The following is a 26,888-nucleotide window of genomic DNA, read 5'->3' as shown; positions in this document are numbered from 1 at the left end:
AAGTTATAAAAGGAAAAACTGATTGGTTATGGAATTCACAGTTCAGTTCAGTCACTCAGTCGTGTCTGACTCTTCGCGACCCCATGAACGGCAGCACACCAGGCCTCCCAGTCCATCACCAACTCCTAGAGTTCACCCAAACCCGTGTCCATCGAATTGGTGATGCCATCCAGTCATCTCATCCTCTGTCGTTCCCTTCTCCTCCTGCCCTCAATCTTTCCCAGCATCACAGTCTTTTCCAATGAGTCAGCTCTTTGCATCAGGTGGCCAAAGTACTGGAGTTTCAGCTTCAGCATCAGTCCTTCCAATGAACACCCAGGACTGATCTCCTTTAGGATGGACTGGTTGGATCTCCTTGCAGTCCAAGGGACTCTCAAGAGTCTTTCCAACAACACAGTTCAAAAGCATCAATTCTTCAGCGCTCAGCTTTCCTTATAGTCCACCTCTCACATCCACACATGACTGCTGGAAAACCATAGCCTTGACTAGGTGGACCTTTGTTGGCAAAGTAGTGTCTCTGCTTTTTATTTTATTTTATTTTATTTTTTTCCTCATTGCCTCTTTGTTCAGGTCTTTATTCAAAATTAGCTGTCCAAAATGATTTGGCATTTATGGAATAAACAAATTTAAGTTTATGCAGCAGCCTTCTTTTCCTCTGAGGTGGGTTTCTTTTCTGTGGGCTTCTTTTCAGCTGCTGGTTTCTTGGTCCCTGCAGCCTTTTTTCCCACCACAGGCTTCTTCAGCTTCTTATCACCAACAGCCTTCTTTTCTTTGTTTCCCACCACAGGCTTCTTGCCCTGAACCCCCTTCTGATCTGATTTGGCTTCTAGTGCTGCTGCTGCCTTATCCATGCGGATTTTGTGATTCCTGGCCTGCCGAAGAATGGTGTTCCGGCGCATGGTCTTTGCGTACGGGTTAAGCTTCAACATGATTCTCAGGTTTTTCAGTGGATTCTTCTTCAGGACTCTGCGATGAATCTTCTTGCGTGGTGCTCGGAGTGCTCTTTGGATTTCTGGGCTTTTCGAGATTCTGCTAAGGTCTGTATTGAGCATCTTCTGCATGGGGAGGTTTTAGTTACTCTTGAGGGAGGCTGCTTTACGCCAAGTGCCATATAGCTCATCTAACTTTAGGAAAGCACTTTCAGTCCAAATGCAGAAACGTCCCACATGACCACCAGGAGCAAGTTTCAAAATGTTCAGCTTGCTTACATTAAGCAGAGTAATTCCAGGGATGTTTCTGAAGGCCTTGATGATCCCATTGTCCTCATTATAGACGATGCAGGGTCCCCTGCGCTGGATGCGGCGCCGGTTTCTCATTTTGCCTTTGCCGGCTCTCATTCGCTGAGAGGCGTAGACCTTTTTGATATCATTCCAGGCCTTAAGTTTCTTCAGAAGCAAAACAGCCTCCTTGGTCTTCTTGTAGCCTTCAACTTTATCTTTCACCACCAAAGGAAGTTCAAGAACTTCCTCTATACGATGACCTTTAGACATGACCAGCACCGGTAAGGCTGAGGCAGCCAGTGCAGAGCAGATGGCGTATCGCTTCTGCGTTGTATTCACTCTGCGGTGCCAACGTCGCCAGGTCTTGGTTGGTGCAAACATGCGGCCCCCACGACACATATTTCCAAAAGCACCCTGGCCAGAACAGTGAGTCCCGCCACCTCGAACCCTGGGAATTCGAGCCACAGCTCTGCCGGTACCCCAAGACTCAGCACTGGTTTGATGACCTGCTAATTCACTGACAGCATAGGGCTGTCTGTTGTTTTTGCGCAAGTTGGTGTGAACGAAGTTAACAATATCGGATCGAATGGGAGCCTTGAACACAGCAGGCAAAGTGACATTTTTGCCAGATGACTCCCCCTTTTCAGAGTACACTGATATCAGTGGACGAGCACACGCCATGGCGGGGAGAGGAGAAGGCCATGCTCCTCTCACCCCGGCGGCTCCCACAGGAAAAGCTGCTTTTTAATATGCTGTCTAGGTTAGTCATAACTTTCCTTCCAAAGAGTAAGTGTCTTTTAATTTCATAGCTGCAATCACCTTCTGCAATGATTTTGGAGCCCCCCAAAATAAAGTCAGCCACTGTTTCCACTGTTTTGGCATCTATTTGCCATGCACTCTCCTCTTTCACTTTCATCAAGAGGCTCTTTAGTTCTTCTTCACTTTCTGCCATAAGGGTGGTGTCATCTGAATATCTGAGGTTTTTGATATTTCTCTTGGAAATCTTGATTCCAGCTTGTGCTTCCTCCAGCCCAGCATTTCTCAAATGTACTCTGCATATAAGTTAAATCACAACCCAAATAATCACGATGATGTGATCTCTCACCTAGAGCCAGACATCCTGGAATGTGAAGTCAAGTGGGCCTTGGGAAGTATCACTACGGACAAAGCTAGTGGAGGTGATGGAATGCCTGCTGCTGCTGCTGCTAAGTCGCTTCAGTCATGTCCGACTCTATGCAACCCCATAGACGGCAGCCCAGCAGGCTCCCTCGTCCCTGGGATTCTTCAAGCAAGAACACTGGAGTGGGTTGCCATTTCCCTCTCCAATGTATGAAAGTGAAAAGTGAAAGTGAAGTCGCTCAGTCATGTCCAACTCATACCGACTCCATGGACTGCAGCCTACCATGCTCCTCCATACATGGGATTCTCCAGGCAAGAGTACTGGAGTGGGGTGCCATGCCAGTTCAGTTATTTCAAATCCTGAAAGATGATGCTGTGAAAGTGTTGCACTCAATATGCCAGCAAATTTGGAAAACTCAGCAGTGGCCACAGGACTGAAAAAGGTCAGTTTTCATTCCAATCCCAAAGAAAGGCAATGCCAAAGAATGCTCAAACTACTGCACAATTGCACTCATCTCACACACTAGTAAAGTAATGCTCAAAATTCTCCAAGCCAGGCTTTGGCAGTATGTGAACCATGAACTTCCAGATGTTTAAGCTGATTTTAGAAAAGGCAGAGGAACCAGAGATCAAATTGCCAACATCCGCTGGATCATGGAGAAAGCAAGAGAGTTCCAGAAAAACATCTATTTCTGCTTTATTGACTATGCCAAAGCCTTTGTGTGGATCACAATAAACTGTGGAAAATTCTGAAAGAGATGGGAATACCAGACCACCTGACCTCTCTTGAGAAACCTATATGGAGGTCAGGAAGCAACAGTTAGAACTGGACATGGAACAACAGGCTGGTTCCAAATAGGAAAAGGAGTACTTCAAGGCTGTATATTGTCACCCTGCTTATTTAACTTATATGCAGAGTATATCACAAGAAACGCTGGGCTGGAGGTGTCCCTAAAATAGAATCAAGTTGTTTGGTATAAAATCAATGTATTCTGATACAAAGACTAGAGAGATACAGTATCCTTATTGTCTTCATCAACTAGCTACCATGGGACACAGTAAGCATCACCTATGTAATATACAAAATGGAGAATTTTGCAGCACTCACCACAGGCTAACATATCAAATAACCAACTGGACTTCAGTGCTTCTTTTTTTTTTGGCAACTGACATAATATATGCAAAATAGGACTGTATATAGTGGGAAAATAAGACTGGAGGCAAAATAAGGCAAATACAGATTTCAGTTCTGGCTTAGCCAGGAAATCTGTGACCTTGGGAAGTCACTTCAGTTCTCTGGCATACCATTTCTTAGTGTGTAAAATAGCAAGTCTAAGGCTCATTTCTAAGGTTCTTTCCAGCTCATAGTTTCTCTATGCTTCTAAGAAAGAACCATGTGATTTACAGCAAACTTGAGAGTCAGTAAAAATAAAACACCTTTCACTCTCACTGTTGGCAAAGTCATTTTGAAACAAAATGAGACAAAGTAGTCTCTTTAGAATAAAACAAACTGTCCCCATATCGTACTTGGTCAACCGTGAACATAACTGAGACTCTTTTATGCCTATCATTTATAAATAGGTACACCCACATTATTAACAATTATGTGCAGGTCTTTATGGCATCAACTCACAAGAACCAGTAACTTTTCAATTACAAGTGGAGTTTCTACCTTGCAAAGACAAGTTGAACCTGAGTTCACTGAAGTTTGGGCAAGAACTTAAAAATGAAACTGCCATGAAAAATGAACTAATATTTTATGGCCACAAACTACAGAAAACATTTTTCTGGGCACTATAAGAAATGTAAATAAACACACATTGAACAATATTGGGAACTTCAAAGTCTTTCACTCCCTCTGGTAGAATATTTTTTGAAATTATTCATTTAATTGTTTTAAATTCATTTTTTTATTATGATAACAACGGTTTTAACATTTTATAAATTTCACATGCACACTCTGTGTCTGCGTCTATATACCCTACAGTGTGATCACCGCCAAACCTTTGATTTCCATCTGTCACTTGACAGTTAATCTCCTTTGCCATTACTTTTCCTCATGGCCCTTCACCGCTGATAACCACTGCTCTGCTTCTGTATCTACAAGTTTGTTCATTTTTTTGTTTCTTTCTTTCCATATGTAAGTAAAATCTTATGGTATTTGTCTTTCTCAGTCTGACTTATTTTACTTAGCACAATGCCCTCTGTTCATAGAGGGTGGGCATAAGGCCCATCCATGTTGTTGCAAATGGCAAAACTTCACCTTTTTATAGCTGACTAGTATCACAATTATTTTGTTCTGATAAGTATGTGCGTGTATGTGTATCACATCTTCTTTATCAATTTATCTGTTGATGGGCAATGTAAGTTGTTTCCATTTGTTGGCTATTCTCACAATGAACATGGGACTGCATGTGTCTTTTTGGATTAATGTTTCCCTATCATCAGGATAAATATCCAGAAGTGAAATTACTAAATCAAATGGTAGTTCTAGTCTTAAGTTTTTGAGGAATCTCCATACTGTTTTCCACAGTGGCTACACCAGCTTGCACTGCCCCTATCCACGGCATGTAAGGGTGCCAAGAAAAGGACGGTTCCCTTTTCTCCCCATCCTTGCCAACACCTGGTCTTGCTTTTTTTTTTGATAATAGCCATTCCAATGGTTATGAGTGATATGTCACTTACCACATTGTGCATTTAACATAGTACTAGACTTCCATAAACAGTGAACACATCTCCAAAATAAAAATTAATGCAAATGAAAATCCAATGACTTAATTTGCTTTTTTAACTGAAAAGATAAAATAATGACAGGAAACCCTTTTTCATCTATGTAACATCTGTCTGAGTCCTTTGGATTTTTAATTCCATAGACCACATTGCAATTCTCTCATGTCAAATACTTTGACCATCCAGCTTGAGAAAACACTGCTGGATGGTCAAAGTATTTGACATGAGAGGAGCATATTACCTCATATATTAAAGCGAAACCTCTTATCTCAAATATGGAAAAGGGGGAAAACATGGAATTTTTCATAGCTAGTTTTCCTATAGTGGATGTAGTCCATGGGTAAAGACCCTAGAAAGAAACAAGCTCGGCTATAGGCACTCAATAGGAGATCTTCTTTGTTCTACAGATGTGACTTAAGAACACCTGTTCTTAATACACATTCCGGTGGCCCCAATCCCTCTCACACTTCATCTCTAGCTCAAGGTTGCTATTTAGTGGCTAAGTCATGTCTGACACTTTTGCAACCCCATGGACTATAGCCCACAAGGCTCCTCTATTCATGGAATTTCCCAAGCAAGAGTACTGGAGTACAGTTGCCATTTCCTTCTCCAGGGATCTTCCCAACCCAGGAATCAAACTCATGTCTCCTCATTGGCAGCCAGATTCTTTATCGCTGAGGCCCCAGGGAAGCCCCCTAACTCAAGGTATTTGATTGTACCTTTAGTTCTTGGAATCTGGAGAGATACAGGCCGAAAACTTTCAGCTACAAATGTAATGAAATTGGTTCCGTTTATCCTACCAAGTCAGTTTATTCTAGTACAGTGCTAGTCAATATTCAACCTCTTGGCCCAGCTTTAATTATCCTATTTCCTATAAACCACCCTTTTACCCTTTTGCCTTTGTCATTTCAAACATCAGTTCCCCTCAACTTTGGCCTTTGGGTTGGTTTTCCTAACTCACACCAAATCCTCTCATTTGGACAAAGTCTTTCCTACATCTCTGGATCACTTAAAAGTAAAAATTTGGAATTTTTCTAGCAAACAGAAAAATAATCAATTTTTACATGCATCTTGTCATAATCATCCTCTCTAATAAAACCTGCTAAAGTTCACAGTTGTCCAATAAATTGGTTGAGTAAAATAAAGGTAGGCATCTCGCTTACAAATCTTAAAAATGTGAATAAAAGTTATCATGTAATTCCAACTGAGCTATTTCAAATTCTAAAACATGATGCTGTTAAAGTGCTGCACTCAATATGCCATCAAATTTGAAAAACCACAGGGCTACAAAAGGTCAGTTTTCATTCCAATCCCAAAGAAAGGCAAGGCCAATGTTCAAACTATCACACAGTTGCATTCATTTCACTCATTTCACAGGTTAGCAAGATTATGCTCAAAATCCTTCAAGCTAAACTGTAGCAGTATGTGAACCAAGAACTTCTGTATATACAAGCTGGATTTAGAAAAGAAAGGGGAACCAGAGATCAAATTGTCAGCATTCACTGGATCATAGAAAAAAGCAAGGGAATTCAAAAAGAAAACCTCTTATTTCTGCTTCATTGACTATAATAAAGTCTTTGACTGTGTGGGTCACAACAAACGGTGGAAAAATCTTAAAGAGCTAGAAATACCAAATCACCTTACCTGTCTCCTGAGAAGCCTGTATGCAGGATAAGAAGTAACAATCAGAACTGGACATAGAACAACAGATTAGTTCAAAATTGGGAAAGGAGTATGTTAAGGCTGTTTATTGTCACCCTGCTTATTTAACTTAAATGCAGAGTACATGGTGCCAAATGCAAGGCTGGGTAAATCACAAGCTGGAATCAAGACTGCTGGGAGAAATATCAACAACCTCAGATATGCAGATGACCTGATTCTGAGAAAGTTTGAAGGAAGGAGGAGAAAAGGGCAACAGAGGATGAGAAGGTTGGATGGTATCACTCAATGGACATGAGTTTGAGCAAACTCAGGGGGATAGTGAAGGACAGGGAAGCCTGGCATGCTGCAAGTCATGAGGTACCAGAGTCAGACATGACTTAGGGACTGAACAACAAAACGGACTGAAAGTTTGCTATCACAACAAAGAAATGTTTCCATTATTAGATATTCACAGACTTCCACATATGGTTATGGATATAGACTCGTGTTCACCAATTACTATCAGTGAAACACTAGGAGAAGTTATTGAACTGCTCTGAGCCTCAGTTTTCTCATTTATAAAATGTGAAATATAACTGTAGCTTTCTCATAGGATTTATGGGACATATAAATCAAATCATGTTTAAAGCCTTGGGGCTTCCCTGGTGGCTCAGCAGAAAATAACCCACCTACCAATACAGTAGACACAAGTTCAATCCCTGGGTAGGAAGAATCTTTGGAGAAGGAAATGGCAACCCACTCCAGTATTCTTGCTTGAAAAATCCCATGGACAGAAGAGCCTGGCAGGCTACAATCCATGGAGTCTCCAAGAGTCAGAAAGTACTTAGCAACTAAACGGCAACTAGCTAAGTAAATGCTGGTTATTATACCTCATCTGTAAGATATACATATTTTTTTAAGAACACTAATGTCTCTCCTTTCTACCTTTCAAATTTTCTACTTATTTACATACCATCCCTTAATAAAAATAAGATCAACTCTCCACATTAAAAAGCAGTAACATCTTATACATATAATATTGCTAAGGTAAACTTTGTATTTTCTTCTCGACTTAAAGTACAGCAAATAATTTATATTGATTTACACAATGTTGAGCTGCAGCCATGAAATTAAAAGGCACCTACTTCTTGGAAGGAAAGTTATGACCAACCTAGATAGCATATTCAAAAGCAGAGACATTCCTTTGCCAACAAAGGTCCATCTAGTCAAGGCTATAGTTCTTCCAGTAGTCATGCATGGATGTGAGAATTGGACTGTGAAGAAAGCTAAGCACCAAAGAATTGATGCTTTTGAAGTGTGGTGTTGGAGAAGACTCTTGAGAGTCCCTTGGACTGCAAGGAGATCCAACCACTCCATCCTAAAGGAGATCAGCCCTGCGATCCCTTTGGAAGGAATGATGCTCAAGCTGAAACTCCAGTACTTTGGCCACCTCATGCGAAGAGTTGACTCATTGGGAAAGACTCTGATGCTGGGAGGGATTGGGGGCAGGAGAAGAAGGGGACAACAGAGGATGAGATGGCTGAATGGCATCACCGACTCGACGGACGTGAGTTTGAGTGAACTCCAGGAGTCAGTGATGGACAGCGAGGCCTGGTGTGCTGCAGTTCATGGGGTCACAAAGAATTGGGCATGACTGAGCGACTGAACCGAACTGAGTATTTGGGGGAGGGCAGCAATTAGGGGTTTATATAAATAGAAAGAAAAGGAAGAAAGAGGAAATGAAGTTGACATGAATTTCTCTTAGAAGAGGATTATGGACACTTACCCATGCTCAAAATTCATTGTCTAGTTTCAAGTGAGCAGTCAGACACCTAGATGAACTTAGTACAGGACTAAACCTGCTAAGCTACTCAGCCATCTCCAACTCTTGGCAACCCCATGGACTATAGCCTGCCAGGTTCCTCTGTCCATGGGATTCTCCAGGCAAGAGTACTGGAGTGGGTTGCTATTCCCTTCTCCAGGGCATCTTTCCGACCCAGGGATCGAACCAGCATCTTTTATGTCTCCTGCATTAGCAGGCAGGTCCCTTACTACTAGCGCAACCTGGGAAGCCCAAGTACAGGATTCCATCAGACAAATCTGAGTTCAAACATGACCTCCATCACTTTTCAGACCTTAAGGAAATCACTTAGCTTTCCTGAGTATCTATTTTCACATAGACAAATAAAGATAGTAGTTATACTTATGAAATTGTTGTGAGGATTATAGTAAACACTTGGTATCTACTAGGCACTTGATAAACACTAGCTCCCTTTCCACACTATATCAATTATGACAATAAATGGTAAACTAAGAAACAGGCAAATGGAGATCCTCAACCAGATATAAATATACCTTAAACATAACTTCTTTATGATTATTATCTACTCTGTAAAAACTGGTAAAACATTCAATCTTCAATGCTTTTTTTTTTGTTAAATTAACTCTATTCAGACTTGCCTTATGGCCTATTATTTATCTTTGCATGATTTAGAAATAATTTTTGTTAAAATCTCTACTATGATGGTGGTTTTTCAATTTGTGCTAGTAATTCTCTGAGTTTTTGCTTTATATATTTCAGGGCTTTGTTATTGTGTTTATATGAATTTCCCTGGAAAAGCAAATGGCAACCCACTCCAGTATTCTTGCTTGGAGAATCCCATGGACATTTTCTGGGTAAAATTAAGCTTTTCATTATATATGAGCTGATCACAATTGCACTCATCTCACATGCTAGTAAAGTAATGCTCAAAATTCTCCAAGCCAGGCTTCAGCAATACGTGAACCGTGAACTCCCTGATGTTCAAGCTAGTTTTAGAAAAGGCAGAGGAACTAGAGATCAAATTGCCAACATCCGCTGGATCATCGAAAAAGCAAGAGAGTTCCAGAAAAACATCTATTTCTGCTTGATTGACTATGCCAAAGCCTTTGACTGTGTGGATCACAATAAACTGTGGAAAATTCTGAAAGACATGGGAATACCAGACCACCTGACCTGCCTCTTGAGAAATCTGTATGCAGGTCAGGAAGCAACAGTTAGAACTGGACATGGAACAACAGACTGGTTCCAAATAGGAAAAGGAGTGCATCAAGGCTGTATATTGTCACCCTGCTTATTTAACTTATATGCAGAGTACATCATGAGAAATGCTGGACTGGAAGAAATACAAGCTGGAATCAAGATTGCCAGGAGAAACATCAATAACCTCAGATATGCAGATAACACCACCCTTATGGCAGAAAGTGAAGAGGAGCTAAAAGCCTCTTGATGAAAGTGATTGAGGAGAGCGAAAACATTAGCTTAAAGCTCAACATTCAGAAAACGAAGATCATGGCATCCGGTCCCATCACTTCATGGGAAATAGATGGGGAAACAGTGGAAACATTGGCAGACTTTATTTTTGGGGGCTCCAAAATCACTGCAGATGGTGACTGCAGCCATGAAATTAAAAGACACTTACTCCTTGGAAGAAAAGTTAAGACCAACCTAGATAGTATATTCAAAAGCAGAGACATTACTTTGCCGACTAAGGTCCATCTAGTCAAGGCTATGGTTTTTCCTGTGGTCATGTATGGATGTGAGAGTTGGACTGTGAAGAAGGCTGAGTGCCGAAGAATTGATGCTTTTGAACTGTGGTGTTGGAGAAGACTCTTGAGAGTCCCTTGGACTCAAGGAGATCCAACCAGTCCATTCTGAGGAAGATCAGCCCTGGGATTTCTTTGGAAGGAATGATGCTAAAGCTGAAGTTCCAGTACTTTGGCCACCTCATGCAAAGAGTTGATTCATTGGAAAAGACTCTGATGCTGGGAGGGATTGGGGGCAGGAGGAGAAGGAGACGACAGAGGGTGAGATGGCTGGATGGCATCACAGACTCAATGGACGTGAGTCTGAGCGGTCTCCAGGAGATGGTGATGGACAGGGAGGCCTGGCGTGCTGCAATTCATGGGGTCGCAAAGAGTCGGACATGACTGAGTGACTAAACTGAACTGAACTGCTGCTGCTAAGTCACTTCAGTCGTGTTCGACTCTGTAAGACGCCATAGACGGCAGCCCACCAGGCTCCCCTGTGCCTGGGATTCTCCAGGCAAGAACACTGGAGTGGGTTGCCATTTCCTTCTCCAATGCATGAAAGTGAAAAGTGAAAGTAAAGTCACTCAGTCATGTCTGACTCCTAGCGACCTCATGGACTGCAGCCCACCAGGCTCCCCTGTCCATGGGACCCTCCAGGCAAGAGTACTGGAGTGGGTTTCCATTGCCTTCTCCATATATGAGCTAGTTTCTCTCTAATAGTTCTTGCTTTTTTAAGACTATTTCTTCCTGATGTCATCTGAACAGTATATTTCTCTGCTTAATATATATGCTGCTGCTGCTGCTAAGTCACTTCAGTTGTGTCTGACTCTGTGCGACCCCATATGAGACGGCAGCCCACCAGGCTCCCCCGTCCCTGGGATTCTCCAGGCAAGAGTACTGGAGTGGGTTGCCATTGCCTTCTCCGGGCTTAATATATATACTTGGTATATATTTTGCTGTCCTTTACTTTCAACCTTTCTATACCTTTAGGCTTTAGGTATCTCCAGTGTATATCAGATAGTTAGCTTTTAAATCCAGTAAAACAATACTGCCTTATTAATGAGTTCATTCTGTTTACTTCTAATATTACTATTAATATGCTCACATTTATTTCTAGTATCCTATTAATATACATTTCATTTCCCTGTTTTCCTCTCTTTATTTTTATTCCCTATTGATTTATGTTACATTTGTTGGGGGTTTTGTCCCCTCTACTAGTTTGCAAGTTGTATACTCATATTTGTTTTAGTGGTTACCCTACTCAGAAAAAAAATCAGCTTTATTGAGATAAATTCACAAACCATAAAAGTCACCCATTTCAGGAATATAATTCAAAGACTTAGTATCAGGGAGTTGTACAACCATCACAACAATCTAAACTTAGCACATTTCTATCACCTCATAAGACATCTGTTCCCTTTACCAGTCAGTCGCACCCCATCCCTCAGAAGCCCTAATCCCTGTTAATCACTAGTCTATGTTCTGCCTTTTAAAATTTTCTTATTGTTGGTAAACATCGGCCTGAAACGTTCAACCACCAGATCAACTGGAACCTAAGAAATGCTGACCTTTTTTGAACTCTGGGACTTCAATCAACTGTCTTGACCTGTCAACCTCTGTCCCCGTTCTATGCTGAATTTTCTTGCTCAAGCTCCTTCATGAATGTGAACACAATGCCCAAGCCTTCTTGAACATGTATATACCTTAACTTAAAACCCCCAATTTTCTTGTCTAGAGAAGCTGCCTTGGGAAAGATCCCTTGTGTTCTCTTTACTTGCAACTAATAAATCCTTCCTTCTACTGAAAAATAAAATAAAATTTTCCTATTGTTGACATTTTATTTGATCTTAGTCAAAAGGCAGAGATATGGTTCTTGATATTTCAAATAATTAGAATTATGCAATATATAGTCCTTTGTGACTAGTCTCTTTCACTTAATGTTTTCACTGAGCATGATGAAAAAGTTCATCCATATTATAGTCATTCCTTTTTATGTCCCAATAATATTTCATCATGGGCTTCCCTGGTGGCTCAGATGGTAAAGAAACTGCCTGCAGTATAGAAGAGGTTCGATTCCTGGATTCGATCCCTGGGTCGGGAAGATCCCCTAGAAAAGGGAATGGCAACCCACTCCAGTATTTTTGCCTAGAGAACCCCACGGATCAAGGAGCCTGGCAGTCTACGGTCCATGGGGTCTCAATGAGTCGGACATGACTTAGCGACTAAGAAAACAATATTTCGTCATATGGATATAAAACATCCATTCATTACATGATGGAGATTTAGATTGTTTCCACTTTTCTACTATCATGAATAATGCTTCTGGGGAACATTCATGTACAAGTTTTTATCTGGATATGTCTATTTCTTTTATGTATAGGCCTACAAGTTTAATTGCTGGGTCATATGCAGATACTATAGCTAACATTTTGAAGAACTGAAAAATTGTTTTCCAAACGGGTTATACCATTTTCACAGTTTCACAGCAACATGCTGCTGCTACTGCTAAGTCGCTTCAGTCGTGTCCAACTCTGTGTGACCCCACAGATGGCAGCCCACCAGGCTCCCCTGTGCCTGGGATTCTCCAGGCAAGAACACTGGAGTGGGCTGCCATTTCCTTCTCCAATGCATGAAAGTGGAAAGCAACATATGAAGGGTCTAATTTCTCAGTCTTGCCAACACTAACTCCTGTCCCTATGATTATGACAGTTGAAGTGGGCTCAAGTGGTATCTCATTGTAGTTTTAATTTGCATTGTCCCACAGTTAATAATGCTGATCATCTTTTATGTGTTCATTGGCTATATATTTTTTAATTAGATTAAAAATGAAAAATGCTTTGTCCATTCTTACTTGGATAGTCTTTTACATTGAGTTCTAAGAATTCTACATATTCTGAACATAAGTATCTCTTCAGATATTTGGAAGACAAGTATTGTTCTTCTTCAGTGGGTTGTCTTCTTGTTATCTTGATAGTGTCCTTTAAGGCACAAAATTTTTAACTTTGATGATGTCCAATTTATCTTCTTGTTATTTGTACTTTTATGGTCATAATTAAGAAACCATTGCCTAATCCTAAATCATGAAAATTTACTCCTAAGTTTAAGAGTTTTATAGTTTTAGCTCTTACATTTAAGTCTACGGGCCATTTTGAGTCATTTTTGTGTATTGTATGAGGTAGCGCTCTAATTCATTCTTTATATGCAAATATCCAGCTGTTCTCACACTATTTGTTGAAAGATTCCCATTTCCTCATCGAACTCTTGCAGCACCCTTATTGCAAGAAGTTTAACTGCAAATATATGAGTTCATGTCTAGACTCTATATTCTATTCCATTGATCTATATGTCTGACTTTTTGCAAGTACCACGCTGCCCTGATTACTACAGTTTTACCATAAGATTTGAAATTAGGAAGCACGGATCTGCCAATTTCATTCTGCAACATTAAAATTGTTTTGGCTATACAAAGTCCCTTGTTTCTTATATGAAATTTAGGATGATCTTGTCAATTTTCTGAAAGAAAAAAAAAAAAGCCAGATGTATAGGAATTATGTTTTATTGATTCATTTAAGGAGAGTAACAAGTGGTCTGTGGATGGTGACTGGAGCCATGAAAATAACATCATCACCTAGCATGTTCTAGCCCAAGAATCTGTGAATGAGATTTTACTTGGTAAAAAAGGATATTTACAGATAGAATTAAGGGTCTTGAGATAATATCATCCTGGATTATCCAAGTGGGCCTTTAATACAATCACAAGTACTCTTTATAATACATAGAAAAGACACAGCCATTCAGAAGTGAAAGACATATGAAGATGTAGATAGATATTAGAGTTATGTAGCCACAAGCCCTGAGTTGCCTGGAGCCACCAAAAGCTGAAGAGAAAAAGGAGGATTGTCTTCTATAGACTTCAGAAGGAATGCTGTTCTGTCAACACCTTAATTTTGAACTACTGGACTCTAAAATTGTGAGAGAACGCATTTCTGTAGTTTTAAGCCACCATTTTTGTGGTAATTTGTAATGTCAGCCATAGGAAACTAACCCAGACAGTACTGTCATCTTAACAGTATTTTTTTCCAGTAAATATGTAAGGATATGAAAGTTGGACCATAAAGAAGGTTGAGTGCTAAAGAATCGATGCTTTTGAATTGTCCTGGAGAAGACTACTTGAGAGTCCCTTGGACTTCAAGGAGATCAAACCAGTCAATCCTAAAGGAAATCAACCTTGAATAGTCATTGGAAGGACTGATGCTGAAGCTTTAGTACTTTAGCCACCTGATGTGAAGAGCCAATTAATTGGAAAAGACTGATGCTGGGAAAGATTCGGGGCAAGGGGGGTTGGGGGGAGGGAATAAGATGGTTGGATGGCAACACTGACTCAATGGACATGAGTTTGAGCAAACTACGGGAGACAGAGGACAGGGAAGCCTGACATGCTGCAGTCCATGAGGTTGCAAAGAGTTGAATATGACTTAGCAACTGAACAACAACAAATTCATGAATATGGAATGTCTTTCCATTTATTTATTATCTTCCACTTCTGTCAGTGTTTTGTAGTAGTTTTCACTTTACAAGACTTGCATTTCTTTTGTTAAATTTAAATCTTAGGTATATTGTTCTTTGGGATGTTGTTGTAAACTGAATGATTTTCATATCATTTTCAAATTGTTATTGTGTATTTAAAATAAACCAATTTTTGTATATTTATCTTGTATCTTGCAACCTTCCAGTATTTTTCTAATTTCTTCCAGTATTTTTCTAATTTCTTAGAATTGTTTATATATAAGATCGTGTCATCTGTTCATAAAGAGAGTTTTATATTTTCCTTTTTGTTTAACTAGATACCTTTTATTTCTTTTCTTGCCTAATTGCCTTGGATAGAACATGCAGTTCAGCATTTGACAAAAGTGGAGAGAGTACATATTCTTGTCTTATTCCTGATCTTAGGAGGACAGTTCCTGGCTTTCACCATCAAGTGTGATGTTAATTGTGGGTTTTTCATTATGTGCCTTTTGTCAGTTTACAGAAGTTCCCTCTCTTAGTTTGTTGTGTGCTTGTATCATGAAAGGGTATTTGGTTTATCAAAAGTTTTTTCTATGTCTATTGAGCTGATTGTGTGATTTTTGTCCTATAAAAGGTCTAATTTTTTTGTGTGTGTGCTAAACTACCCATGAATTCCTGGAATAAGTTCCATTTGACCTTGCTGTATAATCTTTATTCTTTTTGTATATTGCTGGATTAAGTTTGTTAACACTTTGTTGAGGATTCCTCTTCTCCATAGGAAATAATGATCTATTATTTCCTTTTCTCATGAGGTCTTGTCTGGTTTTAGTATTAACACTAGCCACACAGACAAAACTGGGGAATAGGACTTTCTCATCTACTTTTTAAAAGTTTGTGGGGAGCTGGTATTAATTCTTTAGAAGTTTGGTAGAATTCACCTGTGAAGCCATTTAGAAGCCTAGGCTTTCATTAGATACAACATAAAAATTAGCAATCTCTTTTCTCAGAAGTACAGTCGGATTTTCTACTTCTTGGGTTAGTTTCAGTAATCCATATCTTTCTAGAAACTTGTATGTTCCATGTATGTTGTCTCATTTGTCAGTGTACAGTAATTCATGGGTATTCCTTGTAAAAAAAAAAATTCTGTAAAGTGGTAGTGAAGTCCTCTCTTTTTTCTTTCTGATTTTAAAATTTTGATTTTTGTGTCGCCTTTCTTTTTCTGTAGGCCAAGTAATGATTTATCAATGTATTGATGTTTTCAAAGATTTTGAAATTTGGTTTTGTTGATTTTCTCTTTTTCATGTTGTTTCTTTCCACGCTGCCATTTTTAATTTCCTTTTCCTTGTGCGGTTATAGTTTCTTCTTTTTTTTCCAGTTTCTTAACATGGACAGTTATTTTGCTATCTTACTTTAAATAAAAGCTTTTATAGATAAAATTTCCTCTAAGTACTTCTTCAGCTTCATGTTTGCTCTAGGACAATTTCCACAAATGGAAATTTCCACAAATTTCCACAAATTTCCTTCAAATGGTTGTTTTTCATGATTTTCACCAATTATAATTTCTTCACTGGGGAGTGGGTCCACAGAGCTCAACAAAAGAGTATTTCTGAAGCTTCATCACTTTACAGCAATAAATGAGCCAGGACGTATGGTGTAATTATCAAGATGAATGCTAATTAATCAAGCATAAGGAAAGGATATTGCAGTTGCATACTACTAAGGTTGCAACTTCAGTAATCCAGTTTTGTCTAAAGGAATATGAGCTTATTTACCAGAACTAGGGTTCCCAGCCAAGGTCTAGACATTTTTTTCAAATCACTTCTAGTGCTGAAGCCTGAGTACGCAATTTAGGGTTTAGTCAGGTAAAAGAATTCTCACAGCAAGAGCTAAAGTTTGTACCTCATTTTTTATCCCCAAACTATGTCTTATCTAAGTATCTCTAAAAGCAGATGCTATCACTGGAAATCCTGCTTTTACCATACAACTAAAACTCTACTAGGTTACTGTTGTTACTATTCAGTTGCTACATTGTGTCTAATTCATTGTAAACCCATGGACTGCAGCCTACCAGGCTCCCCTGTCCTTTACTATCTCCCAGAGTTTGCTTAAATTCATGTCCATTGAGTGATACCATCCAACCATCTCATTCTCTGTTGTCCCCTTCTCTCCCTGCCCTTAATCTTTCCCAGCATCAGGGTCTTCTCCAATAAGTTGGTTCTTCACATCAGGAGGCCAAAGTATTAGAGCTTCAGCATCAGTTCTTCCAATGACTATTCAGGGTTGATTTTCCTTTAGGATTGACTGGGTTGATTTCCTTGCTGTCCAAGGGACTCTCAAGAGTCTTCTCCAGTACCACAATTCAAAATCATCAGTTCTTTGGCTATAATGTATTAGGTTACAGCTGAAAAAAAAATAAAAGAATAACTAATTGCTTCATTTCACTTCCCTCTTGTGTGCCTCAGTTTCAGGATAGAGAAGACCCCTGCTAGTAGCTTAAGATGATGGATAAAGAAAAGGGGACAGCGTGAAGGTAACAGTGGCACATTACTGAAGCAAGACTCTAGAGGAGGAAACTCAGGATAAAAATCCTGGCATCAGTAACATTAACCTTAGAACTCAAACAAGGTTTTCAAATGTGAATGAGCCAATCTTGAATGCTCTTGAACTAATAAATCAGTAAATTTAATAATCTATAGCTTCCCTGGTGGCTCAGACTGTAAAGCATCTGCCTGCAATGTGGGAGACCCGGGTTCGATTCCTGGGTCGGGAAGATCCCATGGAGAAGGAAATGGCAATCCACTCCAGCACTCTTGCCTGGAAAATCCCATGGACAGAGGAGCCTGATAGGCTACAGTCCATGGGGTCGCAAAGAGTCGGACACGACTGAGCGACTTCACTTTCATAAGAAATGAAATGACAAACTAAAATTTGGAGGTTAGATAAATATAAATGTTTCAAAAGTTGGTGGTGAAAATGTGATAGTGCATTTGAGATTAATAAAAGGCTTCAAGGACAGCAGTGAAGATATGGCTAAGCTAAAAATAATATGAATTTGCTTGACATTCATTTGTATGCTTTTGTTACATCATATGGTATTACAGAGCAACCCAGAAATGGAGACAGACAAAGAAGTGTTAAAGATTTTCCTGAGTGACTGGCTAGAATTCCAAACAAAAGCAATCCGGGATTGACCAGCTGTGGATTCGAAAGCAAGAAAAACAAAAGGGAGCTGAGGCTGATGCAGAGAGCGTAGAGGCACCACAGAATTCAGATAATGGGCAGAGGCATTATCTGTATGCTCAGTACAGATAATGAGCATATTGACTGAAAGTGAGAGCACAAATATTTGGACCAATGATAAGAGAATTCGGATCAAGAAAAGATTCAAAGGCGTTTTTTTTTTTTCCTGGAGATGCTTAGAAGTTGAGAAAAGCTGATGATAACTGGAATTGGTAGTTTTGCACCCCTTTTCAGATTCAGTGGCCTAATTCTAAAGAATTCATCCTCCTTGCACACCACCTGTGACTTAGCTGGTGCCCTGGCTAATTCTTAGAGGAGGCTTGAGTCAGATCTTCATATTTGGGGCTTGAAAGTGAAAGTGAAGTCGCTCAGTCGTGTCCGACTCTTTGCGACCCCGTAGACTGTAGCCTGCCAGGCTCCTCCGTCCATGGGATTTTCCAGGTAAGAGTACTGGAGTGGGTTGCCATTGCCTTCTCCCAGGGATCGAACCCAAGTCTTCTGCATTGCAGGCACACTCTTTACCCTCTAAGCCACTAGGGAAGCCCATCTGGGGCTTGCTGCTGCTGCTGCTAAGTCACTTCAGTTGTGTCTGACTCTGTGCAACCCCATAGACAACAGCCCACCAGGCTCCACCATTCCTGGGATTCTCCAGCCAAGAACACTGGAGTGGGTTGCATTTCCTTCTCCAATGCATGAAAGTGAAAAGTGAAAGTGAAGTCGCTCAGTCGTGTCCAACTCTTCACGATCCCCTGGACTGCAGCCTACCAGGCTCCTCCATCCATGGGATTTTCAAGGCAAGAGTACTAGAGTGGGGTGCCATTGCCTAATTTCCCACATGCTGAGCTTATCTGTGTCAAGTCATTTCTGGGTTTCAATACAATGTCACACTGCCTGCTTTCTGCACAGCCAGACAGTGCAACACAGAAGTGAGGAATGTTAACTTTCTATGGGGAAACTCTAAGGGGAAGTGAGAGTCAAAAGGTGCTAGGTAGATACTTATCCCTTTCTTTGTCCCTTTGGTTGATATGTTCAATTATGGTTTTTCCCTTGCAATCATTGCAAAACAGTTCTGCATGCCAGAAGAACACACCTACTGAGTACTCTATTATATTTTTCTACAGCTGGCTAAAAAGGGTGGTTAGGGACATAACCCATTATACTTCATTGCTTTCTATCTCTCCTTGTTTTACTATCATTTTTCCACCACATCATTGACCTTAAACTTGCACTTCCTCAATAAAGATTTATGATCCTTGCCTTTGGCTCTGATTTTCAAAGAACTTAGGGTGTCATGAAGTTCTAGTGGGGGAACTATCATGATAAACATGGAAAGAATCATAATGCAGGAAAGTGAAAGTCACTCAGTCATGTCCAACTCTTTGTGACCCTGTAGACTGTAGCCCACCAAGTTCCTCTGTCCATGGAATTCTCCAGCAAGAATACTGGAGTGGGTTGCCATTTCCTTCTCCAAGGGATCTTCCTGACTCAAGGATTGAACCCAGGTCTCCCACATGGCAGGCAAATTCTTTACCAACTGAGCCACCATGGAGTGCTAGTGCAGGAGGATCCTATTAATCAAATAGAAATTCTATTAATCAAATTCTGAAGGCAGAAGACATGGACTTGGGGATATAAAATGACTTAGAGCCAGAACTAGAGCAATGGCAACTCTCAAAGTGGTAGGGAAATATGGTACTGAGTGTTTAGAAGAAAAGCTGAAAAAATAATTTCAGAGACATTGAGTTGAACTGGTTTTAAACAAAGTGCAATTGCAGTTTGAAGACACAATAACTGTAGTATTATGAAACACAGAAAGTTACTTAAAGGAATATAACATGCATATGCACACACATACAAATGACTTAAGACGCATCAGATAAAAACATTATTTTTATGCTCTTTAATAAACATTTTAAAATCAATTTTCATTAGCTCATAATTCATCAAACATTTACTTGGGTTCTTTATGGGCCATTTACTCTTTTAATATGCTCAGGATAAATAAATGAAACATCTCCTCAAACCTTCCCTACAGAGCTTATACGCTAAGCATGGAAGCTGAAAGCAGACAAAAATAACTAAATTCTGTACATTAAAGCCAGTAAGTGCTATGGGGGAAACAGAACAAGATGAGGAAAATCAGGACCCTTGGGAGATGGTGATGGAGGGGATGGAAATTTCTAATTGTAAATTTAAAAAATATTTCAAAATGTGAAGTATTGAGGCAGTGGATATCAAAAGAAGAAAAACCACAGGTGGAAAACACAGCTCCTGTGAAGGCCTGAAGTAGGAGTAACGTTTTTAAGAAACAGCAGGGAGGCGAGGTTGGCTGGATTAGAGCAAGTGGCAGGGACAGAGGCGGGAACAGATCAGTCAGTAACGAAAGCACCAGATCCCAGACAGCTTTGTGGGTCACTGTGAGCATGATGGCTGTTAACTTTAAGGAAAACTGGGAACCACTGTAGAGTTTAGAGAAAGGCCATAGGGTAATTTCTGTGTGTGTGCTTAGTCGCTCAGTCATGTCCAACTCTTTGCGACCCCACGGTTTGCAGCCCACATGGTTCCCCTGTCCATGGGATTCTCTAAGCAAGAATGCTGGAGTGGGTTGCCATACCCTTCTCTAGGGGATCCTCTCGACTCACGGATCGAATCCAGGTTTCCCGAATTGCAGGCAGATTCTTTACCATCTGAGCTACCAGGGTAGCCCATCTATACCAGCATTACTCTAGATGAGTGTTGAAAAGACACAAAGGGATTGTGCAGGCCACAGTCAAAAGAGGGCAGGTCAGGCAGCAAGAGCAATAGCTTTGTTGAAACATAGTGTTGATTCAGGTCACAGTGTTAGTGATGGTCCTGGGGAGGAGACTGGATGCTGAATATATGCTGCAAATAGGGCCTGTGGGCTGATCTGACTCATTCACAGTGGGTGAGAAAGAAACCAGGAAGTAAAGAAATGACTCCAAAGCTTTAAGTTTGAACAACTGGAAAGATGAAGTTGCCATCCCCTACAATGGGTAAGACGCTGGTAGAAGCAGGTTACAGAGGAAAGATGAGAGTTGGCTTTGAACATCTTCAGTTTGACATGTTTTTTCGACAGTAACTGAGACTATAAGGAGGGAGTTGGGTATGCAAGACTAGAATGTGTGCATGCGTGCTAAGTCACTTCAGTCATGTCTGACTCTTTGTGACCGCATGGACTATAGCCCGTGAGGCTCCTCTGTCCATGGATTTCTGCAGGCAAGAATACTGGAGGGGATTGCCATGCCCTCTCCAGAGAATCTTCCTGACCCAGGGATCAAACCCACATCTCTTATGTCTCCTGCTTTTGCAGGTGGATTCTTTACCACTGGCACCACCTGGGAAGCCCGTAAGACTAAAGGACGGGTCAGCGAACCAGAGAGTAAGTGTTTTATCAGACTCTGTGGGCCACGTGTTAAGTCTCAACCACTCTGCCATTGGGCAGTCAACAACAATATGCAGAAGAACAGGCATGGCTGTGTTCCAATAAAAACGTACACCAACAGGCTGTAGTTAAATTTGGCCTAAGGGCCATAGTTTGCTAACTCATGGTCTAGAGTCTGGAAAAGTGGTCTGAATTACAGAAACACAGTTGAGAGTTAACAGCATGCAAATATTTCCTAAGCTATGCTAATTTGATGTAAAACTTCTGCATTTGATATTTGTGTTTTCCCCTTATTCTGAATAGTAACTGTACTTTAAAAACTATATACATTTTTTTCTTTGAAAAGCAACCTGCAAGGAACTGTGAACATGCCCATTTGGTTCAATAAAAAGAATAATTTGAATAAAAACTTAGGAACACAGCTGATCACTAAATTTCTATTTAGTATAGAACATGTTAAATATTGGGCTTCCCTGATAGCTCAGTTGGTAAAGAATCTACTTGCAATGCAGGACAGCTGGGTTTGATCCCTGGGTTGGGAAGATCCCCTGGAGAAGGGAAAGGCTACCCACCCAGTATTGTGGCCTGGAGAATTCCATGGACTGTATAGTCCATGGGGTCGTAAAGAGTCAGACATGGCTGAGAAACTTTCACTTCAATTCAATTTAATTCAATGTTAAATATTTAGTCTGCTTGCAATAGGCTCTTGAAATTGAGTATTTGAGGAAGCCTGTGCTATTCAGCTTAGTAGAGCTACATGTAAATAACGAGAACAAAATATATTTTCATGCATCATACTCAAAATAAGTAGAAAATACCATAGGAACTATGAAAAAGTTGGGACTCTAACAAAAAAGAAATTGTCATCTGTGAAGCCATACGTCAAGGCAATTCTGATTTCACAGCCAGAAGTGTTTTAGAAATAAAGAGAAAAACTTTAGGACAAAAGACTGATATCATATTATTGATAAAGAATCCCACTGAATCCACAGGATGTTTAACAGACAAATGTAAGATACATTCTTTCCTAATTACTTAGCAAACAGAAAAGTGCTACTAAAAATATTCATGTAGGTACAAAGCATCAAATACCAGCAACTGATATTAAAACAACATATAAACACAGTATTAGAAAAACTAAGAGAATGCTAAAATCTTTCTGGTTTAGGTTTGGAGTTGTAACAATGCTAAAGCATATGGGAGCTGGGAAAGGGGCTGTTTTTATAGAAATCAATTATTTTAGAAGAGAATAGCAATGCTTCTCAACCTTTTGCTTATTATTGTCTCCCCTGTGGAGTTTTTAGTCTTTTCCCTAATTGCAACCCCCTATAGTCAAGGCTATGGTTTTTCCTGTGGTCATGCATGGATGTGAGAGTTGGACTGTGAAGAAGGCTGAGTGCCGAAGAATTGATGCTTTTGAACTGTGGTGTTGGAGAAGACTCTTGAGTCCCTTGGACTGCAAGGAGATCCAACCAGTCCATTCTGAAGGAGATCAGCCCTGGGATTTCTTTGGAAGGAATGATGCTAAAGCTGAAACTCCAGTATTTTGGCCACCTCATGTGAAGAGTTGACTCACTGGAAAAGACTCTGAAGCTGGGAGGGATTGGGGGCAGTAGGAGAAGGGGACAACAGAGGATGAGATGGCTGGATGGCATCACTGACTCGATGGACGTGAGTCTGAGTGAACTCTGGGAGTTGGTGATGGACAGGGAGGCCTGCCATGCTGCGATTCATGGGGTCTCAAAGAGTCGGACATGACTGAGCGACTGAACTGAACTGATGATATTTTAAAAACTAAGATGCATTGTATACATGTCTATGTATAGATATATGGCATGCAAATTGTTTGGAGAGCTACAAGCCATTTTAATATCTCAGATTTTGCCTCCCAAAGAGCTAATGCTCCCCACAACCATTAGGAGTGATACTACTCTCTTGAGAATAACTATCTTAAACTATGGACTATCTGCCTATCAAAAATTACATGGTTCACAGCTGTCTCTGTAATGCCTAATGCCTTGATTGGTGGGGATAGGAGATGAAGATGTGGTAGAGGGCTGGATTAGAGGAGTATGGCTAACAGAAAAATTATTTTCCTTTGCTTTTGCTATATTTATTCCCTTCCTTCATCATTGTTCTGCTGAAACCTAGTTTGACTGTGAAGCATAGAAAGAGATAAAGAGATAAAGAAAAAGAAGACACTTTAACTAAGCAACTCATAGGGAAATATGATGGGGGTGAAAATGGGTTACTAGTTATTAAGTGACAATTTCAGAAGAAATGTAACAATTGATACAATTAAGATCCCGTCTCAAGAGCAAGTTAAAGTTTTCTTCCACATTATATTCACCTACTGAGATCCTTTGGTAGCCAAGATCAGTGTGAGTTACAGAATAATTTTCAGTCTGGTTTCACGAGATAATCTGATTGTCTTGGTATCTCAGTTTCCAGATCTCAAGACAATCTTGAATTGGGATTTTGAGACAGAAAAACCACCGCAGGAACCTGTTAGGAAAACGGTCTTTGATATCTCAATCTAAATTATGATTATCTTGAAGTCACAAACCATTTTGTCTTTGCAGAAAAGATAGTTGATTTGAAAGCAATAATTTTAAGTCAATTTTTCAGCCTCTTAACTGAAGCCCTGTTGGTCTTTTCATGTTGTGTTTGCAGGAGAGAGAGACACAGATGTGGGGGGGGCCCACTTCCCAAAGCCAGATGGTAACATGACTCATAGCATCAAGATAAAGCCTGTGAATGAATTCTGAGAAAGAGAAATGAGCAACAATCGGATTTTGTTTTTATAAAAATAAGTTGTTGTCACCTCTATGGTAAATTCTAACTATAAAATTCTATGTCCCATTTACATCCTGTGGTCAGCTGCAATTTCTACATGTGCTCTATCATATTTAGTCTTACGTGATCAAACTTGTTTATATGGAAAAGTAGGTTTTAATGAAAATAAAAGTCTGGGTCCCAGATTTTTATTCCAACAACTCCGTGAACACCCAGAGATTTTTCCTCAAAAAGTCAACATACCAAAATAAAGCTGCATATTTTATTCGTCCAGAAGTAGAGCGATTGCAAAATGATTACAACATAGTAATACAACATAAGGAAGTTGGAAGAAATCGCGGAGGATGGTAATGCAGAGGGAAATTTTCCCCAATACCCATCATGTGGAATGGGGGCTTCTTTGGAACTCTTAGACAACACTATCACACACCCAAATGATGTCCACTGCTATTTAAAAAAAAAAAAGTAACATAACAATTGTGAATTGTAGCTCTGAACTAAGTCCCATTAGTTCAAAGGTCAAGGTCAACGCTTAGATAACTTTAAATTTCCCAGGACTGGCAGATAAAAGTTACATTTCCATAATAAATTTTCAGTCTTTCAGTTCATTCGCCCAAGCACCCATCCAAGCCTTATCTATCCTGCTATCTTTCTAAAAGACATTGTCTCACTCCCTACAAGAAAAATCCAAGCCACTCCTTGTCTTGAAAGAAGAGATACTTTCTCACTCAAAACCACTTAACCTTTAAAGGGTATCTCCACTGGAGTCTAACTACGCCCAGTGCCTGCTTGTCTGCCTGCTTGTCTACACAAGCAGTGCACCCTGGTCAGACAGTCTGCTGGGAATCGATTCAATTGTTTCAGCCAGGTGCCCCAGAGGGATTTCCTCCCAAAGGAAGGGTATGTCAGGCACAGAAATTGGCCCAATAACTGTATCAATTGTGAGCACATCCTAGTATTTTTTGGCTTTGTTCACAGTCTGGAACCACTTCTGAACATTAGAAGAGATGAGGCTGAAAGTAAAAATGGAAGGAATGTTATATGTTAATATTTGAAGCACTGAACTACAAGGAGGCACTGTACTGATTTCCATTAGGCCAAAGAACAAAGATTCACTTATGAATGATGAAATGAATGCATAAATTTCAGAAAATATACTCATAAAGCTGTATGAATGTGTGCTCAAATGCTAGGAGGCTTTAAAAATAATTTCCTTCCCATAAAACTTATATTTTGATATTTCATAAGCAAGTATCAGCGTAAGCTAAAAATCTCCATACATGTTTTAAACCACCAGTGACTTTTGTATGGGGTCGCAAAGAGTCGGACACGACTGAGTGACTGAACTGAACTGAATATTTTGATTAGATCCAAATACAGTATTTTGGTACAGACTCTTAAAATTAAAATGAACATTCCAGTTAGAAGTTTAAAGAATGATCTTTCTCTTTGAATTTTCAATTTGTCCTGTTTTAGATGGAAAGGGTCATAAATTTAACCTTTCTCATAGTCCTTCAAGGCATTTACTTTAACTATTGCCTATTAAGTGTAAGAAAGTCAAGCATACTTCCAAACCAGAAAGTGACCAAAAATATCTCAACTAAAGTTAGAAAATTCCTAGCAAAATAAATATTTAAATGTCAAATATAAGTTTATACTCACTATAAATTCAATGTTTGAAGATGGTTTTAGATTTCTTGTTTAAATGTTATCTGTTCTTTCCACAGAATTATTTTTTTCTCCTGATGGTAGGAGGGAAGGGTCGTTCTTGATTTAGGTACAGAATTGGAGTATAGAATTACATGCTGTATATATTCAATCAGTTTTACCCTTATATTCATTTTGTCTGTCTTCCAAAATACCAGTGATCCTCAGTACACTTCTACATACTCAAATAAATACACTTTATTCTATTTCTATTGTTAGATGTCTATTGCATATACCCAACGGTTTAGCATATGCTTGGATAATAAACATATGGCAAATATGGTTACCTCGCAAAAAATCTGTGCTATTTATTTTCTAGAGAGATTTCTATATTATATCTTTAATAATAACTTGTAAGAGTCTAAGAATACAATATCAGTATTTTAAAATATCTGGAAGGAAATTTTAGCTCAGTATGAAATATTTTTTCATCTAAAATTACTCTTTACTGGAATTAATGGTTTTTCATCATTTGCCATTATAATAATCAATTATTTTAGAAGCCATCTAATTTCCTAAGGAAGGCCACATAATATGTGATTTCTGGTCTGTGATCTAATTACTAGAGAAGGTAAATTTTCCAATGCCTGTCAATGTGGAATTTAAATTTTACTTGTGATAAGTTATGTATTTCTATATATTGGATTTAGATACTAGCATTTCTAAAATGGTTATGGTTATAATTGAAATTAATAACTCTATGACATGGGCGTGACGCAGGAACCCTCACACAATAGTAGCTTGTGGCCTCATTGTTTTCGCTACGTAGCTGTCTACAGTTTGCGAGAAATGGTATACCATAATACACTGTGGTTAGAATGCCTTTGTTCTCCGTTAGAGTAGGCAAATCTACTCTGTAGTAGAACACTGTCATTTTTATAATACTAGTAAAAGTCAAATAAAATAAATGGGATCCACTTCAAGTCATCTAAGACTAATGTCAATATTCTATAATG

At 39.6% G+C, this 26,888-nt stretch overlaps 2 protein-coding genes and 1 long non-coding RNA gene across 4 annotated transcripts in view; all 3 read right to left on the bottom strand.

Moving 5' to 3' along the window:
- LOC121819390 (uncharacterized) overlaps window positions 1-26,888 on the bottom strand; it is a 242,430-nt gene that overhangs the window by 29,866 nt on the left and 185,676 nt on the right. The window lies entirely within an intron of this gene.
- Window positions 555-1,162, bottom strand: LOC132659726 (large ribosomal subunit protein uL4-like). The gene has a single exon (XM_060414952.1). The coding sequence runs from the start codon at window positions 1,059-1,061 to the stop codon at window positions 633-635; it is 429 nt and encodes a 142-aa protein (XP_060270935.1). The 5' UTR covers window positions 1,062-1,162; the 3' UTR covers window positions 555-632.
- LOC114114491 (large ribosomal subunit protein uL4-like) lies at window positions 555-1,962 on the bottom strand. Its single transcript, XM_042248429.2, has one exon. The coding sequence runs from the start codon at window positions 1,899-1,901 to the stop codon at window positions 1,071-1,073; it is 831 nt and encodes a 276-aa protein (XP_042104363.2). The 5' UTR covers window positions 1,902-1,962; the 3' UTR covers window positions 555-1,070.

Source organism: Ovis aries, chromosome 4 (assembly GCF_016772045.2).
Source record: "Ovis aries strain OAR_USU_Benz2616 breed Rambouillet chromosome 4, ARS-UI_Ramb_v3.0, whole genome shotgun sequence".
Taxonomy (NCBI): domain Eukaryota; kingdom Metazoa; phylum Chordata; class Mammalia; order Artiodactyla; family Bovidae; genus Ovis; species Ovis aries.
This window is presented reverse-complemented; position numbering and strand designations above follow the sequence as displayed.